The sequence below is a fragment of the Euprymna scolopes genome, chromosome 26 (genome assembly GCF_053919585.1).
Source record: "Euprymna scolopes isolate OS-2025 chromosome 26, ASM5391958v1, whole genome shotgun sequence".
NCBI classification, from domain to species: domain Eukaryota; kingdom Metazoa; phylum Mollusca; class Cephalopoda; order Sepiida; family Sepiolidae; genus Euprymna; species Euprymna scolopes.
Window position 1 is genome coordinate 51,497,922 of NC_136507.1, and position 20,821 is coordinate 51,518,742.

General features: G+C 31.7%; 1 protein-coding gene across 8 annotated transcripts in view; it reads left to right on the plus strand.

Moving 5' to 3' along the window:
• The window catches only part of LOC145248037 (serine/threonine-protein kinase N2-like), a 412,484-nt gene that overhangs the window by 356,445 nt on the left and 35,218 nt on the right, over positions 1-20,821 (plus strand). For all 8 annotated transcript variants that reach the window (XM_080109765.1, XM_080109767.1, XM_080109766.1 and 5 more), the window contains 5 exons: positions 419-579; positions 4,093-4,168; positions 5,201-5,380; positions 9,922-10,073; positions 13,005-13,224. In XM_080109765.1, the coding sequence (XP_079965891.1) occupies positions 419-579; positions 4,093-4,168; positions 5,201-5,380; positions 9,922-10,073; positions 13,005-13,224 (789 nt within the window). The remainder of the gene's footprint in view (positions 1-418; positions 580-4,092; positions 4,169-5,200; positions 5,381-9,921; positions 10,074-13,004; positions 13,225-20,821) is intronic.

The following is a 20,821-nucleotide window of genomic DNA, read 5'->3' on the forward strand; positions in this document are numbered from 1 at the left end:
AGATCAAATTCTGCTTTGAAACTACAGTAATGTGTTAAGATAAACCCTTTTAATGATTAATTATTATTATAAAGCTCTATCCAAAAGTATATTGAGCTCTTTGTATGTTTATTAACTTATTCAAACTAACTCTGGTTGCTTTTAATTTCTAAAAGAATTGAAAGTAAAACTAGTTCATATCTCTAAAATGAAAATGGAAGAAAATAAAATCCATTTTTATAAGGAATAAAGAATGTTGTAATAGTAAGTTTAACGATTTATTTTCATGTCTATTCTGACCCATATGATTTGATAGTAACCCCTCCCCACCACCGTACAGTTTAATTCTATTATTATATATTTTTCTTGTAATGTCAAATTTATTCTTTTCTACTTGGTGATTGTTTAGTCTTTTTTTTTTTTTTTTACTTTGTTTCAGGATGCATTATCATCGTTCGACTTTCTTCCAGATGATCTAATCACTGAACATAGTAATTCCCATACAATTTTGGACAATTCAGTAATTCCTGTTATAAACAGAAAAACTCCACCATTGTTAGACCCACCTACAGAAGTAAAGAGTAAATCCCTGTCCACAGAGTAAGTTGGGTTTCATTTTTTTTTCTAAAAATACCTACATTCAAATATGAAAAGATTGATATATCAGAATACAATGTTTTGTATATAAATATATAAAAAAAAATTTAAGTTAAAAAATATAGAAGTTAGAAAATCTGTTAGTAAAAAAATACAAACTATTATGTACAGGGTGAAATGATAAAATTGTCACCCTAAAGAAAACAACACTACAGCTTTATTTTAAAACTTTTATTGAAAAAATCAATTCAGGTAACTTGATTATGTAGTAGACCTGACATCTATTCAATGTAGCTGCCTTCAGCCTCAATTACCACCTTGATATTGGTCTGGAACTGAGAGCACGCCTTTTCCACAAGTGCTGGTGGGAGCTTGGTGAATACTCGACAGATGGCAATGATCGGGCTAGCTTTGGTGTTGTGGGAGGTCATGTTGGTGATGTTCTCAACGTATGACCAAGCGAAGTAGTCGAATGGGTTCAGGTTCGGGGAGAGGAGGGAAAGGGTTCAGTGAGAGAAAAGTACAAAGTTGTAGTACTCCTTCTGAAGCTAAACTCTTTGGTGGACTTGTAGGCTGGTGCCAAGTCCTACTGCCATACCCAGGATCTGCCAGCAGCCACTTGATTGCACCAGAGGATCATCAGTACATCCAGGTACACTTTAGTGTTGACTTTCAAGCCAACTTCAAAAAATGTGAGATGGGATGATGTGGCCCTCACTTGAAACTACACCAATGACTATAACCGTGGCAGGAAACTTTGTTTTCATCATCCTAGGCACGTCCTTGTTATTCGTGGCAATACAGCGATGCATAACTTAAATTGGTAGAGAGTATGAGTTGTACAGCGGCACATATGCTATCTCACTCATTGAACATTGTATCACTTTCAAGCATGATAGAAGGCTCCTATCGCTCTAGCCAACTAGTAGATGTTTGCAATAAAAAAAAAAAAGGAAACCGGTTTTCATCAAACAGAAATGGAATCATGTTGTCTTTTCTAGGGTGACAATTTTATCGTTTCACCCTATATATAAAGTCTAATTTTTTATCAATGTACAAATAATCCATAAAAAACAAAATGAAAGTTTTTTAGTAATAAATACATCCTCACATCTGAGAGCTTTAGTCAATTGGTCTGCCATACTTTGTTTGAAATGGCATTTTCATAACTGAATGTGCAAATTGAATGGACATATCTTATTTTAGATGTGCTCAAACGTCTCTAGATGCTTTGGTCATTGTTTGGTCTGTTACGCTTAAGTTTGAAATAGCATTTTCATTGGTCTGTCATGCTTAAGTTTGACATAGCATTTTCATTGGTCTGTCATGCTTAAGTTGGAAATAGCATTTTCATTGGTCTGTCATGCCTAAGTTTGAAATAGCATTTTCATTGGTCTGTCATGCCTAAGTTTGAAATAGCATTTTCATTGGTCTGTCATGCCTAAGTTTGAAATAGCATTTTCATTGGTCTGTCATGCCCAAGTTTGAAATAGCATTTTCATTGGTCTGTCATGCCCAAGTTTGACATAGCATTTTCATTGGTCTGTCATGCTTAAGTTTGACATAGCATTTTCATTGGTCTGTCATGCTTAAGTTTGACATAGCATTTTCATTGGTCTGTCATGCTTAAGTTTGACATAGCATTTTCATTGGTCTGTCATGCTTAAGTTTGACATAGCATTTTCATTGGTCTGTCATGCTTAAGTTTGACATAGCATTTTCATTGGTCTGTCATGCTTAAGTTTGACATAGCATTTTCATTGGTCTGTCATGCTTAAGTTTGACATAGCATTTTCATTGGTCTGTCATGCTTAAGTTTGACATAGCATTTTCATTGGTCTGTCATGCTTAAGTTTGACATAGCATTTTCATTGGTCTGTCATGCTGAAGTTTGACATAGCATTTTCATTGGTCTGTCATGCTGAAGTTTGACATAGCATTTTCATTGGTCTGTCATGCTGAAGTTTGACATAGCATTTTCATTGGTCTGTCATGCTGAAGTTTGACATAGCATTTTCATTGGTCTGTCATGCTGAAGTTTGACATAGCATTTTCATTGGTCTGTCATGCTGAAGTTTGACATAGCATTTTCATTGGTCTGTCATGCTGAAGTTTGACATAGCATTTTCATTGGTCTGTCATGCTGAAGTTTGACATAGCATTTTCATTGGTCTGTCATGCTGAAGTTTGACATAGCATTTTCATTGGTCTGTCATGCTGAAGTTTAAAATAGCATTTTCATTTGTAATTACTATAAATTGAATAAACACACCTTAAGAATATCTGTCCATGTTTTATTGCCATTGATTAATTCACCAAAATAAAGAAAAATGCATGAAGACCATTGTCAATGAATGTGAATGGTTACTTAGCTTGTAAGAATAAAAACTTTTTTGGCATCTGTTAAGGATTGTCATGGATATTGCTTTAATTTGATATACATTGTATTACTTCCATTTTAAATGCATTAATTGACCACATAAATTCAGGCTTCCAGAATCAATTTCTGTACAATCTGATTCTGCCATTATTGTTGTGAAACTGTTCTTCCTGTTATCGAACAGCTAACCCTTAACAGGAAGACTGTCCTTGTCTGGTTTCTGGTCCATCACTTGATGTGGTTTGAGCCACCGCCTATCAATTTGAAAAGAAGGCCGCGTGTCATTTCATATTAAGCTTTATAATTGCAATTCCACTAAAGGTGGGGCTCAGGAATGAATTCCAGATATAACAGGTAACATAAGTTTAAAAAAAAAAAATACAATGTACTTAGGAATGATCAACCTCATTAGTCATGTTGTCTGAGCAGGGGGGGGGGGATTGTATTTATCATCTGCCTTTTTTCTTGTAGACCAGGATTGAAGTTGCTTGAATACTTTTCTCTCACTCATGAAGGAAACAATGGTTATATTAAATTGAAATATAGTTATTGAACATAATTATGAATTAATTTTTTACTTTGACCAAGAGTTGATTTTGTCTATATTTGAGTGTGTGTGTGTGTGGGGGGGGGGGTGAATAGAAATTTGTCATGATCTGAAATATAATGTAAGTAACAGTTTGAAGCAAAAAAATGTAGATGAAATAAAAAAAAATCGAACTCTCAAAAGATTGCAATCAAATTGACTTGAATATTTGAATATTTTATCTTTGTTAATCTTTAATTTTCGTAAGTTTGTTTTAATAATAAAGAATATTTTTTATTTATTTTTAAATTTTCAAAGTGCATTTTAACTATTTTTTTAATAACTTTTGATGTTTGCTCCATATTTTTGATTTAGATTCAGTAAAATGATGTAAGATTCTTGATTGTCAAAACACAAAACCCTCATTCCCGATAAAATGATATAGCTGAAAATATAATTCCAAGACAATATCATTTATGTGCTAATAAATTAGTTTGTGAAAAAAAGTTTTTGTTCAGATTCTTTGAGTTTCTTTGTTTTTGTTTAGAATTTCTTTGAGAAATAATCTCTATATAGAAATTATTTATATATATATATATTTTACCCCCAGTTCTTATAGAAAACAAGAAGTAAAGATGTCACATTTCCGCCCTATAAGCGTATTAGGAAGAGGGCATTTTGGTAAGGTAAGTATCTCGCTTTGGTCATGCTTTATTATACTTAACACACAACTGTTGGTCGTGGATATGACCTTAAACTATATCCAGTCGTGAGGCCCCAGCTTGCGGGCTTTAGGGAGTGTGGAGCCACCCTTTAATTACCATTGCTCCCAGGTCCACTCTGACCCAGAGTGGTAGTACCTGTTAGGGTCCCAACTATGGGTTAAATAGAAACCGACTTGAAAACAACAAATATATTCTATTAAAAAAATTTTTCTTCAAAATCTTTGGATTCGGCATTAAATAACCCAAAAAGAGTTGATATGCCGTAAAACAAAAACAACTAACCAAACAACCAACACAACTGTTACAAATAGTTTGGTTTCTTCAACCTTTGTAATACTCCAAAAATGAGGCTTATAGAGATATTCTTTCATCCTAAAATTTTTTTTTTTTTTTTTTTTTTTTTGTATTGACAAGAACAAAACATTCAATTTCCCATTTTTGGAAATATCTCACGTTTTTCAAATTTCACCTTTTTATAAAAATTGCAAAAAAGCTTTGTAACCAAGGACAACCAAAATATGATGAAGGCCAGAGAGTACAACTACTGAAATCTCAATAAATATAAATTCTTTAAATTACATAACAAATTGAAGATTTTTTTGTGTGTAATTCATGAAAAATGTTAAGATGTAACATGCTTAATAATTAAATGTGTGATTTTTAGGTAAACATGAAATTATGTACACAGCAAAAGTTTCCCTCTTATTTTTCTTGATTAATTATTTTTTTTTTTAACTATTTAAAGAGATGAGGTCAACTAATTCTACAAAAACTTTCCTGGTAAGACAAAAAAAGCTTATACTTATTATTTATAGATGCATTTTTGCATATCTGAAAGGCACTGTCTGCCAGTTGGTCTATCATGTTTAAATTAAAAATAGAGATAACATTTCGTCAGTGTTATCCTTGCATGTGAACTAGCATTTATATCCACCTACATTGCTGTCACAATTTATGTATTTTTAATAAAAACAATTTTTCCTTTTTTTTCAGGTTATATTGGCTGAATACAAGAATTCTGGTGATTATTATGCCCTGAAAGCCCTTAAAAAGACAGATATTATTCAAAGGGACGAGGTGGAAAGCTTGATGTCTGAACGGAGAATCTTTGAGGTTATCAATTCCACGAAACATCCGTTCTTAGTCAACCTATTTGCTTGCTTCCAAACTAGGGTGAGTTGAGCTTTTATTCTTTACAGAAAATCAAATTTATGTAAAAACGTGATTTTATCCCTCTATGATTTAAAAATGCAGCAGTGAGTGAATTTCCTAATCTAAAAAGTGAGAGGATCAGTTCTTAATGATCTTCTTATTCCTTAAAAACGAGATTGATAGACTAAACCATAGCACCATAGCGGAGTTACTATCTTTAAGAGCATATCTGAGAAAATAGATCACATCCTGTCTGCACATCCCTCGGCTAACATCCACATCTGTGGTGACTTCAACATCCATAACGTGGAATGGCTGACCCATTCAAATAAGACAAACCATGAGGGGAGGTTTTGTCATGATTTTGCCATTGCTTATGACCTCACTCAGATTGTTTGCGAACCCACCCGTGTGCCCGATACACCCGGTCAATATGCAAGCCTCCTAGACCTTTTTCTCTCAACTTCCCCTGAGCTATGTTCATGTTCCGTTCACTCTCCTTTAGGATCCTCCGACCACTCCGTCATATCAGTTAAGATAAAAACGAAATGTAATAAGTCCCTAGACGTACCCCTCCACCGTACTGTATACCGATGCTCTATGGCTGACTGGCATAGCTTCCATACATTCATATCTGATTTACCTCTGCACTCCATGTTTAAAAAGGAAGTGTCCTCTATAGTATCAGATCTGACCGAATGGTTAATTCATACCATCTAAAAAATTCCAACAAAAACCTAACAGCCAGCCATGGTTCTCCCCAGAATGTGCTGCTGCTATCGCGCACAGAAATCACTTTTTCCATAACTACCAACGTAATAGATGCACTGAGACTAAAGCTGCTTTCAGGACTGCCAGCAACCACTGTAAAAGAGTAATAAAAAATGCAAGAGAGCTATATGTCCAGTCTGTTAAATCCAAGGTAGCTGATCAGCGGCTTGGTTCCCACCAGTTTTGGCAAATAACAAATAGGATCCTGAACAGAAGTGTGCGTTCTATCCCAACCATTATCAATGGACCAGAGGTCATCTCGTCAGCATCAGACAAGGCCAAACTATTTGCAAAGAACTTTGCAGCTAATTCTACCCTATGCGACGAAGGCCATCAACTCCCCATATTTCCTCCTATAACACAGAACACGCTAGGTAACATACAAATATCCGTGCATGAGGTCGCCAAGCTAATCAAGAACCTAGATTCCAGTAAAGCAACTGGCCCTGACGGCATCCCAATTATAGTGTTAAAAAAGCTTCAACCAGAACTTGCCCCCATACTTACGAAACAGTTTAAGCGCTGCCTTAAGGAGAAGTGCTTTCTGACACCCTGGAAAATCTTATCAGTATGCCCTGTATTTAAGAATTCAGGTGATAAGTCATCTCTCTCTCAGTAAAGACCAATAAGTCTCCTGTGTGTTATGAGTAAGTTGCTGGAATCCATATTAAATAGAGAAATAGTCAACCACCTCAGCAGAAATAACCTTCTTAGTGACACACAATATGGTTTCCGTTCTGCAAGATCTACCGCAGATGTGCTAGCGGTTATATCTCACAGGATTAGTGAATCTCTTGACAAAGGCTTCCTTTCTAGGGCAATTGCTCTTGACATATCAAAGGCCTTCAACAAGGTATGGCATAAGGGTCTACTTCACAAGATTTCCAGCTACGGTATAACTGGAAATGTTTTCTCAATCATTAAATCATTTCTCTCCGATAGGCTCATAAGAGTAGTGGTCGATGGACAAAAATCAGAGGCCTGCAGTATTAATGCTGGAGTCCCTGAAGGGTCAATCCTGGACCCAACTCTCTTTCTGATCTACATCAATGACCTCTCTAAACCCATACTTAAATCATTTGTTGACATCTATGCTGATGACACGACCATCTACGGCAACACATCAAAGGCTGTAAATGACAAAGTTCTCTCTGATTCTCTCTCCTCTGATCTCGAGCGCGTGGTTCAGTAGGGGAAGAGGTGGTTGATTACCTTTAATGCATCTAAAACCAAACTCCTATCCTTACATCATCAACGCTCTGATCCCCATCTAGCATCAATTGTGATGGATGGCTCTCGTCTGGGAGAGGCCCCGTGATTTGACAAGCTTCTGGGTTTGACCTTTACTCCTGATCTGAAATGGAACACGTACATCAAGTCTGTTGCCAAGGTTGCTGGAAAGATGGTGGGATCCTTCTACCGCTCCAGAAGATATCTCATTACTGATGCAATTCTCTATCTATATAAAAGCCAAGTACGTCCAAGGATGGAATACTGCTGCCATATCTGGGCAGGAGCTGCTAAAAACAGCCTATCTTGCCTTGATAGAGTACAAAATAGACTTCATGGCTTAGTGGGGGATGCCCTTTTCTCTACCCTGCAACCTCTCTCCCACAGAAGAGACATTGCGAGCCTATCCTTGTTTTATCGTTATTTCCATGGCAGGTGCTCGTCTGAACTCCAATCTCTGGTCCCCCCTCGCCAATCTTTCACGAAAAACACCCGTCTAGCTGAACCCACTGTGAAAAATTTCCCTCACTCTTTATCTGTGCCTAAATCAAAACGTGGATTCCATGAACATAGCTTCTTTCTTAGAACTGCACGCCTGTGGAACTCTGTTCCATCTGCTTGCTTCCCACCTGACTACAACTTGGATGTCTTCAAGTCCAACGTTAACAAATTCCTAATGAACCGCCCCCTTAAGTAAACACTTCATCAAATCTCCACACTAACGTACTGTACTTGCAATAACCCTTATCCCTGAGTGGCTTCCGGGCCTTGATAAGTGGTGACCACTGTGTAAAAAAAAAAAAAAGAAAAAGTCTGCAACAAGACACCTTTTTGTCTGCGGTCTGTCACACTACTTCCAGCAAGGAGTATGATTTATGCACTTAGTTAGAATATTTACAGTACCATCTAATGGTCATCCATCTAATTAGTGATGAAACTCAGTGTCACTTACCTTTTGTAATCTGATGTTAAAATAATTTAGTACAAAATTGGTTTAATTTAGTATGTATTGTGATTTAACAATAGGTAGGAAGATTATTCAAAGAATCAGAAAGAGAGGAACTAAAAGATGAAGGCCTATTTTATTAAAATTAAATCAGTTTTAGAAAATCACATTCATACTATTGAAATAATTTAAAATCCTGGTGAGTCTTAATACAGACTTGTATAGTACACACGTTTATTCTCTAATTGGGGATGAGTGATTTTTTCTTTCTTTTTTTTGACATTCTTTTAATCATGGTCAATGCCAACATGGCTAGATATTGAATAACAATTGAATTGTTTAAAAATGTTTTCTTTTTACTTTTTACCATCTGAATTCTACTATTTAACAATATTGAAGTATAAATGTTAATTTTAATAATTTTGCAATATTTTATCTTTAATGTAAAAAAAAAAAAAAAAGATGTAAACATTTCCAAATATTTAAGAAATTTGTTATAAAAATTGTTCATAACAATGAATATCTTTACTATGAAAATGATTTTTCTTCATAACATGTTTTTTAAAAAAGGTGTACTTAGTAATAGCAGAAGAAATAGATCAGGAAAAACTTAACTAAATTGAAGATATTTGTACTTATAGAATTATTTTAAGAAATCATTCCCCAACCTATTTAAATAGAAAGTTAAAAATTTACAGTTTAAAACTTACGCTAAACAGAAGTTGAGGAAAGATTACATAAAATCATAAATGTTGATAATCAAAATAAGTAATGACAATAATATTAATGATAACAATAAGAAATAAAAATAGATAATACTCAATAGCAATATATTAAAATAATGAAATTAAAAATTAACATTCACACCAGATGAACTATTTTGAAGTGAAAACCACTTTTGTGTATGAAGCCCGTTCTTGTCATGAAGATATTTTCATACTACTGTACTTTACTCATGTATTGAGCACTATTGATATAAATATTGAAGCAAAACTTCTCTTTTTGTAGTCATTACTGTAAAAAAAAAATTGACTAATCACTATAAAATAAAATATTGACATTTAGATGATAGTTATTTAGTTTCTAAATGCATGTGATTACCATTGTTTTTTTTTTTCATTCAATTTCATCTATCTATCAAGATTCTATTTTTTTTAATAATTTTAATAAAAAAATAAGCTTTTAGTTATGTTACAGTACTTGGTATCTAATTTAATGCTATGGTGTTTTGAGATTAAATAAATTTACTAGAAGGGCAGAAACTGATTTTAAAATAATGCATATATTTGTGATTGGTTCCTGCATTTTCAAAGTAAGAATCTCTTAAATAAAAATATGCAAATTGCATTAGAAAGATTTATTAATATGAATGGCAGATCTATAGGTTTTGCAGAAACCTACAATACAAGAATGACCAATTAATGCTCTTATACATGTCTATAGACAAGTTCATAATTTACAGCTGAAACATCGAAAGAGATGAGTAATTCCATTTTTTCACAACACATACAGACAATATTCTTAATTGAATTATATTATTGGTTTTATTTGAAATGATTTAAAATTAGAAAAGTTGTTACCTTGTATTAAGTGCTTATTTATTTTCTTTTTTCAGCAACATGTCGTGTTTGTAATGGAGTATGCTTGTGGAGGTGATCTGATGATGCATATCCACAGTGACGTATTCACTGAATCGCGGACAGTGTTCTATGCGGCCTGTGTCGTGCTTGGTCTGCAATACCTTCATGAGCATAACATAGTCTACAGGTAAGAGGCATGTCTCTATAAAGTTGACATAAATGTTTATATATATATATTTTTTTTAGAAGCAGCAAATTTTAAATTAAAATTAATCTCATAAAAATATTTTTATTATACAAATATATGGTTTATTCCAAAGATTAATTTTTGGCATTTATAATTAAAATACAATTTTAGCCATATAGCTCCTGTGGCTTGTGTATACATGGCATAATATAGAGGTTTGATTTTCACAAATTCTATTAATTTAGGCTGTATTCTGGCAATGTGTTGGATGTTGTCTTTTAAGTGGTTTATTGTATCTGGTTTATCAGCATAGACATGGGAATTTACATATCCCAAGGAAAATAATTATAGGGATAAATTGCATGAACAAGGTGACCAGTTGACAGGTACATTTTGTGAAATTATTCATTCATCAAATGTTTCAAACTGATTTTCAAAATAAATTTGCATAATTTGCAAACACTGCTCATGTGTCAGTCTCTTCATGATGAATTATCAAACCAAGCTGAACTCAAAATAATCGATAGTTGCCAAATCTGCAATTTTCTATCCTAAGATGAAATCATTAATATGATGGCTATGGCATTGAGTTGGCCATTTTACCAGTTCAAACAAGTTGAATGGTTGATACCTATTTGTCTAATTGTAGTTGGTTTAACTGAAATAAAAAAAGTATCTCTCTGGTTGAAAGAAGAAAGCAAAGCCAACTTTTGGTGATTAATGCTGGATTTATTAATAGCAAATAATAGAATATTTACAAAGCTTTAATTATGTGTAACATTTCTCGTGATGATGAGTAAATCAGTAAAGAGTCACAAAGTTTCATCAGCAAATTGAATAATTACTTTTAAGCTAATGCTAATTGCACATGTGTCAAATCATTTTGAAGTTTGTCTCTTCCTGTCACTTCCTCAGTATCTTGAGCCATCTGTCTTGTCTGTCTAAAAAATGTGGTATATATGTAGCATTCTGCCCACTTTATTTTTTCCCATAGATTCAGGAATTGTCACATTCTCTTATTCTTCAAAGCACTCATATTTTCCTTTTATTTTTGTCATTAATTATTTTACATCTTACATTTTTAAACTTCAAGGCTGTTTATATTCATAACAATTTCAGATTTTTGTTTGTGAGGCCAAACTACTCACTGCAGATTTAGACTAAATGTTGTTTTGCCATTTTGTGAAAAATCAAGATTATTTACTGTCAGATTTTTATGAAAAAATTTGACTTCCACTGAAAGATTCAACTTTCATTTTCTGTTCCAATTTGCCACTCCAACTTTCAAATTAGAGAAGAGTACAATTCTATTTCTAACAAGTCTAGTTATTTATTTACAGATATATATATATATATATATATATATAAATTTTAAGATTATGATCCCTTCATTTTATCTATTAAAGTATGAACAAATACTCATGTCTTGGTAAGGATTACATTTCTGAAAATTACTTAAATGCTCATTATTATATCTAAAAATTCTTTATTAAAATTAACAAAAGCATTAATCTCTTAGATTTTATTATTTTGAGAAATTAATATTTTTTACTAAACTAAAAACACATTCGAGTAATGTTTGAGTTTGATAGCTTTTAATCTATAAAAAGCAAAATAAAAGTGATTAGTTTTCAAGGTATCTTGAACACCAATTACTTCTCAATCTATTTGGTTTTTGTAAATAAATTTCTTTTGTTAAAAGTCAATTCTCAAGTAAAAAGTTAGAAGTTTGGATAATGTCTCAATCAATCGGTTAATAAAATTAAATTTATTTGGCCCAAAGTAGCAAAATGCAATACTCCATAAAAAAAAGGATGGAAAATCTGAATGTTTGTCCAAGATCACTTTGAACCTTCATGTGGTAGTCATTGCGATTACCTTCTCTGGCAAGCTGTTCCACAGAGCAGAAACATGAACATAGAATACTGTCTTTTTTTCTATTGGGATAAGTTATGTTTTTGTGTGTGCCTGCAAAAACTACAACTTGGTGCTGGAGTGAAAATCTTCTTAAAAGATAAATTTAAATTCCTGTTAAAGATTTGTCATGATTAAGTCCCTTTGCACTGTGCTATTCAAGTGGGAACAGATTTACATCTTTGGAGTGTTCATTGTATGTAAGTGTGGAGAGTCCTGTTATCATCCTGGTTGCCAACTGTTGAACTCACTCCAGGTGTACAATGTTTTTTGAAGATAAGGATTTGTTATTTGGATTGCCATACAAGTAACAAATTCTTATCTTCATAATAACCAAAAAATGGCCATACCATAATTATGTATAGGAGATAAAATTTGTCTGATGTTAAGTTTAGAAAAGATTTCTTGGTCAGCTAGAGAACTGGTCTTAGGAAAGTATGCATGTTATTTCAGTTGGTTTGTCTCAAAAGCTCTGTAAAGTGACCAACAATGAAATTATCTACAAATAATAACTTAATGGAAATAATTCCTTTATAATATTTTTATTAAAAAAAACAAAAACATTAAAAATGGAAAATTTTACTGATTTTTTAATCAAAATTTATTTGCAATGGATTCAAAATTTATAAATTAATGTGTAAGTACTAAAATGTATACATTAATACTTATCAGTCTTCCATCTTTGTACATATGTAAAAAAACCCCCAAAAAACTTTAGTTTACACATGGAAGTGGTTGTATAACAACATGCAAGCGAGATATATATATATATATACACACACACACACACACACACAATATGGATGAGAGTAATTCATATGGGAGTGGAAAATTATTTTGTTAGATTGAATTAAGTGATACAAATGAATCGTAAATAGAGAATCAGTTTTCAATAATTAACTGAAATTTTCACAGGCTCCACATCTGCAAAGGAAAGGATTCAGTATAATATGATCGAAAAGGGTTGATGTGCCAATAAACAAAACCACTTTATCTTTATCTTTTTTCCTTTCTCAGAGATCTGAAACTGGACAACCTTCTTCTTGACAAAGAAGGATATTTGAAGATTGCCGACTTTGGTTTGTGTAAAGAAGGAATGGGTTTTGGTGATAGAACCACAACATTCTGCGGAACCCCAGAGTTTTTGGCTCCAGAAGTTTTGACAGAAACTTCTTATACACGATGTGTTGATTGGTGGGGCCTTGGAGTCCTTATCTATGAAATGTTGGTCGGAGAGGTAAGAATTTTCTTATTCAACTTCTATTCTTAGTAAGATATATATATATAAAATTGAAATAATTTGTATATATATTATAAGGTGCCAATTTTCCATTTAAAATGACCTAATTCAGTTTTCACTTTTGGTAAATTCTTTTTTTTTTTTCTATTTTCATTCTTTTTCACAAAATTTTAACTGTAATCCTATTTTATTAAATTTATTTCATCTTCATCCCTACCTCCTTCCAATTTTTACATCAACATTACAGATTTATCATTACATACCCACCGTAGCTACTTAATTTAGTTTATTACAGTTTCTTAAAGGCAGACTGGCCAAAAGATTTCTTAAAAAAATGAATAACTACCATTTCTTTTTAAAAATGAATAACTACCATTTCTTTTTAAAAATGAATAATAAAATGACAATTATTTATAAAATCGAAATTGAGGAAAAAATAGTGTGATTGTATTGATGTATACATTAAAATAGTTTTAATGACCAAATTGCAAAAAATTTAATTAAAAAAAAATGTGTTTGATGTTTTAAATTTACTATTCTGCAATTGTGAGAAATTAGTATTGTAAAGTTAATTAACAATTGATATTATATATTAGAAATAGTACAGTTTGATGATTTTTGCCTCATCAGTATCTGCATTGAAGAAAATTAAAACAATTCTGTTATCTTAAAAATGGTACAACCTTAGAAGTCTACAACATTTAATAAATCTTTCAAAATTTATTTTCTTTCCTTTATTAAGCCATGGTCATTAAAACGTTAGCAATAGACAGAGGCTACTAAGCTAATTAAGGAATTCATAAAACTTAGAAACATCACGATAGTTTACTAATACAGACTTTGAAAATGTGACAATGATACATATTCATTCACACAATTCTGAGGCAGCACATTCGAGACTGCAGAATACAATGTAAAAAGGAGATCAGCAGTACATCTCTGAGCAAACACCAAGTAATTATGCAAAGGGTCTAATGTGAATGTATATTGTCTCACACGCACACACACACATAATTATTCTGTACGTTAGTTAAATTGGTAGAATATTAAAAATGGAAATACATCCTCAAAGAGTGTAGTATATCTATTATAATACTAAAGTTGAGTCAATTAACATTCGTTTTAATAAAATGTTTTCCTATAAAGAATATTTGTCAGATGTTTTGTGTGATTAATATTTTGATCACACAATATATGCACTAAAATATTTAATTTGGAGATTAGGTTATGTTTGAAAAAAATTCTATTTTAATTACTCTCTGCCTTAATTTGCAATTAACTCACCAGGTAACCTACTTCTTACAAAGTTACTGTCTATCACTTTCACCCTCTCTTGCTTTATATTGTTTGACTCTCATGCTCTTATTTTATGCAGTATGTGTCATTCTCGTGTATATTTCATATGAAAATAATAAAGACAGGAAAGAATAAAAAGATTGGAATAGTTTATTTTAAATGAAAGTGAATAACATCACAAGTAGTAATGTTATTTAACCTGTAGCAGAGAGAGAAAAGGGAGGTATAGCAAACAGAAAGTCACTAATTTAGGATTTTGTCTTAATATTTTGCATTTAACTGGCTTTGCAAACTCGCTTTTTTCTGATTCAATCAATCTAATCCAATCTAAGTGCATAACCTATGAGTCATATATATATATATATATATATATATATATATATATAAATAAATAAAATCATGATAATTTATTTTGGTAATGTTTTGCCCATAGGAGTAATTCATTATTGTGTTTGTTATACAGGGTGTCCAAAAAGTCACTGAAGGGTTGAAAATCTTTGTCATTTTACCATTAATAATTATTTTTCCTCTATTTTAGATATTTTTACAGATAATATTTTGGAAATCAATTATGGATAAATATAGCATTGAACAATGTACACAAGTTTTGAAATTGTTTTACAAAAATCAGAGATCAATTGTTTTGACTTAAAGAGCTTATTGACTGCATTTTCATGTAAGAGATAGCCAAAGTCACAACACAATTCGAAACATTGTGCGCCGATTTGAAGATCAAGGAGCTGTACTTGATCTTCCACAAGCTGGCAGACTTCGAAACGTCGTCATAAATGAAAATAGGGAAGAGTGTGAGAGAGCGAAACATCAATTCGACAACACTTCACACAACTTGGGATATATCAAAGCTCATTAAACAATATTCCGCGCAGTTTAAAACTCTTTCTTTATAAAGTGCACTTGAAGCCTGAAGATTTTCAAACAAAGGTTCAATATGCAGTTCAAATGCAAGAACTTGAAAATTCAAGGGCAATTCATCAAAAGCAGTTGCATCCCATAAAGTGCACTGTATGGTGTGCAGTAATGGAGGAGAAGATTATTGGACCTTATTTTTTTGAAAAATACTGTCAGTGTTACTGGAGAGAGATACTGGACTATGATTACAGACTTCCTGCACCATCAAATTCAAAATAAGCTCGGATTATGGTTCCAACAAGACGGGGAAACTGCACATAAGGTAAGATACACCATGGAGTTTCTCAGGCAATGCTTTGATAACATAGTCTCTCGCTATTGGCAATGTCAAATGGCCATTATGTTCCCCAGATTTGAATAACCCCAACTTTTCTTGAGGGGATATCTTAAAGAGTATGTTAACAAATCTGAAACCCTGCAAGAATTGAAGGAAACCATCAGGAATGAAATAAGGGAGTTAAATCGCAATCTGTCATGAATAATGTTTTGGAAAGAGCACAAATATGTGAATCTGGAAATGCGCAACATTTAAAAGATATGATTTTTCATAAACAAAGATTATTTGAATTTTGCATTTATTTATTTTTTATTTTATTTTTATTTTTTAAATTTCCCAATGTTTTAGTCAGATTGTGTTAAAATTACAGAAAGATATAAAAAATAAAGAATCTATTTAAGTTCAAAATCCTTCAGTGACTTTTTGGACATCCTGTATAATAATGTTCAATGACAAGTTTGTTCTTACAGTTTATCAGTGTAAGCTTAAAGCTAAACAAGTGTATGATGAAACAAAACACTAGAAACTTTTGAGATGATTCAATTTGATGAATGGTGTTAACAATCTTGAAAATCTAAATTTTCAAATAGAGAAGCCTTTTTTGATTCCCTGTTAGCTCAGTTTGATACTAAGTTTGTCATAATTTGTTGAGTCATTCTTGAGATATAAATTTGTCATATCTACAATAAAATCTAATTGAAAACAAATCTTGCCTTGCCTCTGATTTGTATTACGATAAAGAGATGTATGATCATATTTGTAATCAAAGTTATAGATTTTATTTAAATATAAAAAACAAACATTGTTTTCTTTTGTTATTTATAAAATCTGTAGTAATATATTTAAAAAAAAAATGCTGATTAATTTTGGGTGGCTAACTGGTTAGAGAGGGAATATTCTGACCATTAGAATTTGGGTTTTATTCCATTTGGTATTTTATTTAATGCTTGATAAATTGCATTAGTTTAATTAATGGAATCAATTTATTTTTTTTAAGGAATGGGCTCTTTAGTTAGAAAGCAAATTAACAAAAACAAATGTTCAAAAATATGAATTACCAGATATGTGTATCTCTTGTTAAATAAACAAAGGATTTAGTTCAATATTTTCAGGATATTACTGACAAAAACAAAAGGCATGTGAAAAAGGTCAGAGAGTACAGTGGCTAAAACATTGTAAATATGATGATGTTAAAAATAAACCACCTAAAGAATAAGTAGTTTTTGTAAATTATAATGATTTCAGATTTGAATTGATTGCATTCTTTTACTTATAACTTATTTTTCCGGAAATTTCATATCGAAAACATTTTTCTTAAATCTTTACACAGAAATCAGTGATCCACTTGTTTTTCCTTTGTATAAGCAATCATTTTTCACTTGTATTTCAATTTTGAAGATGCAAAATTATTTAGTTAATTTTTTAAATATTAAAAAAATATTTTTCAATTTTTAAAATTAATTTTATTTTTAATTTTTAACAAGCTCCTTTTTCTTAAAAAAAAAACAAAACAGAATTTTAATTTTGAGACTAAAGATTCGGATTTAAATTTCAAAGTATTATAAAAAAATTGTAGGATACATGGACAGTGGAAATAACATCATATATAAAATTAAAAAAAAAAAATATCTTTTCATGTATTTTCTAAATTTACTTGTTTTTAGAAGTTTATCCTAGTAAACATTTATTGATGCCTATTATTGTTGCATAACAATCATTAACCACAGATCTAAAAAGTACCAACAATGCACCTCCAGTTGCCAACTTTAAACTGGGCAAATCTAAGGCCATCTTTTATAATTATAAACGTGTTTCTGTTGAAAGATTCTGAGGAAACATGATTGACCTAATGGATACTGTTAGACTATGGAATTAGTCATTCTGCATATGAATCCTATCGGATCTATTGTGCGTTTTTTCACATTAATACTTATGATCCCCTTCTCCAGCTATTGGTGAAATAACAACTTGCACTCAATTCATTGTATAAAAGAGGTATTGAATAATTCCAAAAGAATTGAATTGCTGTTAAACAGACCGAATCAAGTGAAAAGATCCCATTTTCCGAATATTTCACTTATAAACATTCAGAGATATAATCTATATGTCTATAAAAGTGAGAATGTGTGTGTGCGTGCACGTGTCAGGACACTTCTCAACCTATATACTCAAAGAATTTTGAATGTGCCGACTTGAAATTTGGTATATAGGGAATTCAGACATGTGAAAACTTTATAATCCCTTTTCATCTGGAAAAAGAGCTGCTAAGAGGTAAAAATTTAAAAAATTGTTACATGGGCATTGTCGGATTTTTATATCATTGTCAAATGTTTCCCAAATGCGCATGCATTGCCAGAAAACATGATAGCTTCTTTAAGAATAAGTAGGTTTAGAAAACACTTTTTATTGTGTCAAGCTGGTCTAATGGTTATTGTGCTTCTTATCAAGAAATGTGTGCATACTTGAAAATGGATGTCGTCATAAAGTATGAATGGTAACTTTTGGAATTATCTTGAAAATATAAACCCATTTTATGAATCATTTATTTCCAAGTAAATATTTATTTAAAAGCAAGCAAAAGCGTGGAAATTCTTATGACATCTCGAGAGTTTCATAAATATGTGTGAATGCAGCTATAACTGCTGATCTATATAACACTAACAACCTGGATTTGTATGCCTTTTTGAAAACAGAAGCAACTGTTATTTTGAATTTGCAAATATTTAAGAAACTATTTGTCAATTTCTAAATATTAAATAATATAAGAAATCCTGATTCAACAGGTTACAGGTGGTTTAGTTATAAGACAAAGTTACTGAAAGACTAATAGAACATGTGCTTTATAACTGTTAGACATTGTTAAGCATTGGCATCGGCACTTAAAGCATTACTAACTGGCTAATTACAAGACATTGTTAATATTATCTTGTTCCTAAAGCTATCTGCAAATGGCAAGTGGATTCACAGCTAAAGATCTTACAAATTGGGGTATCTCACATATAGTTGATCCAAACACTTTTACAAATTTCGTCAAAAATCCTTTGCCTTTCAAGGTTTTCACACCTACATAAAATAGCAATGCAACTTTTGGTATTCGATGAAGCCGAACTTGTCTATTTACTTCCTGTCCAGTATTAATTTGGGATGGTTTCTGTGGGGATGGGATTGTCTTATAGCAGCACACAAATATCAAACATAGTCTAAGGAAAGAAAACTATATGAATATGAAGGATCCATCATAATATTCATTTGTTTCTTGGTAAAAAAAAAAAAAATGGTTATTTCCATTTCTTTGATATACACTTTAGAAATATTAAAGCAACACTATAATAATAATAACCAGATTTTGTTTTGTGGAATTTATTTTTGGATATGATTTGAAGTGAAAATGTACTTCTCTGTACAGGGATTGAACTAAGAGCCATCAAACTGTGACAATTTTCTGTTTAATAACTCTCATATTCCTCTCTTCATACCCCCATTTATCCTTCATTGTCATCTGTTTCGTCATGTTTGATGACAAGATGCATTGATACACGTTTTCATTTTGATTATTAATGAGAATTTTGAATTTTATGTTTTGAGTTCAAAAATGCATTTGAAAGTAGAAAGAATTTAATTTTGAAGAACCATTCTACTGAACTTGCTTCATAGCTTTTTTGCTTATTAGATGCTGATACTAAATGTTAATGCTTACCAAATTCGTTCTTGTAAGTAGCAGTAAAAAGTAATTGTATCATTGGTGTTGGCATGGCAGCTTTTTTTAAATTCTAATTTCGGTCAGTTTTTATTAGTAGTAATACTTTACATTGCATGACATTACTTTATTAGTGGGAACAATGTTTGTTGGATTACTATGACTATTTTTTAAATTGCTTCTTAGTGTGTGTGTGTGTGTGTGTGTGTGTGTGTGTGTGTGTGTGTGTGTGTGTACACACACACAATCTTAATTGTTGCCAAAGGTTAGTAGGATTTTTTTCTCTTCAATTCATGAAGATCATTCAATTATCAGGTTAGCTACATTGGCTTTTAGTTTGAGAATTTATAATTTAGTGACTGCCATCTCTCTTTTTGAGTTATTCAACTGTTCTTTTTACTATTGGTAATTAAAAAAAAAAAAAAACAACTAAAATTGTAGTGAGACAATTTCAAGATTTGTATTTGTAGAATTCTTATTTCATTATCAGTCTTGTGTATACTTTTTACCAAACCTTAGTTAAAATCTAATAATACGTTTATGACTTAGAAAACAAATTTAAAGTTCAACTGGCAAAATGCTCATTGATCCTCAGACTCTGAATTAACTGAGTTAAAATTCTGTTGTGCATTAGCTTAATAGCACTGGTTATAGACAAATTTCTGAGACAAACATCTGAATAGCTTCTTTTTTTTTTTTTTTTTTTTTTTCATATATCCTATTTTACTATAGTGCAGGTCCTGGATATGACCTTGAACTATATCCAGTGGTGAGGCCCCAGCTTGCGGGCTTTGGGGAGTGTGGAGCCACCCTTTAATTGGCATTGCTCCCAGGTCTACTCTGACCCGGAGTGGTAGTACCTGTTAGAGTCCCAATAAATAGAAACAGACTTGAAAACAACAAATATATTCTATTAAAAAGTTTTTCTTCAAAATCTTTGGATTTTGCATTAAATAACCTGAAAAGGGTTGATATGCCGTAAAACAAAAACAACGAACCAACTATAGTGCATATATTTTGACAAGACCTACATTGATCCCAGTCAGTACTTAAACGAGTAGATATTTGGGAATACTAGGTACTGTAAGCAAATACTGCATCTACGTATATAAACTACTGAGAGTATAGCAAGTAACAGACTGGTGTCCTGTCACAGATGATTCTGCCCATCAACTCCATTATTATTGGTTACTAAAACAGAGCAATCACATATCCAAAAGTTTGGAATCTATGGAGAAGGTTTAGATCAGAATGAAAAACTAATGATAAACATAAACACTAACACACATTTCACTACAAACATTTGCATACAATTTTCACCAATTCTAGAATTAACTCTTTTGCCACCATTCGTCCAAAAAATTATTTTATGGTGGATTCTTATGATTGACTAA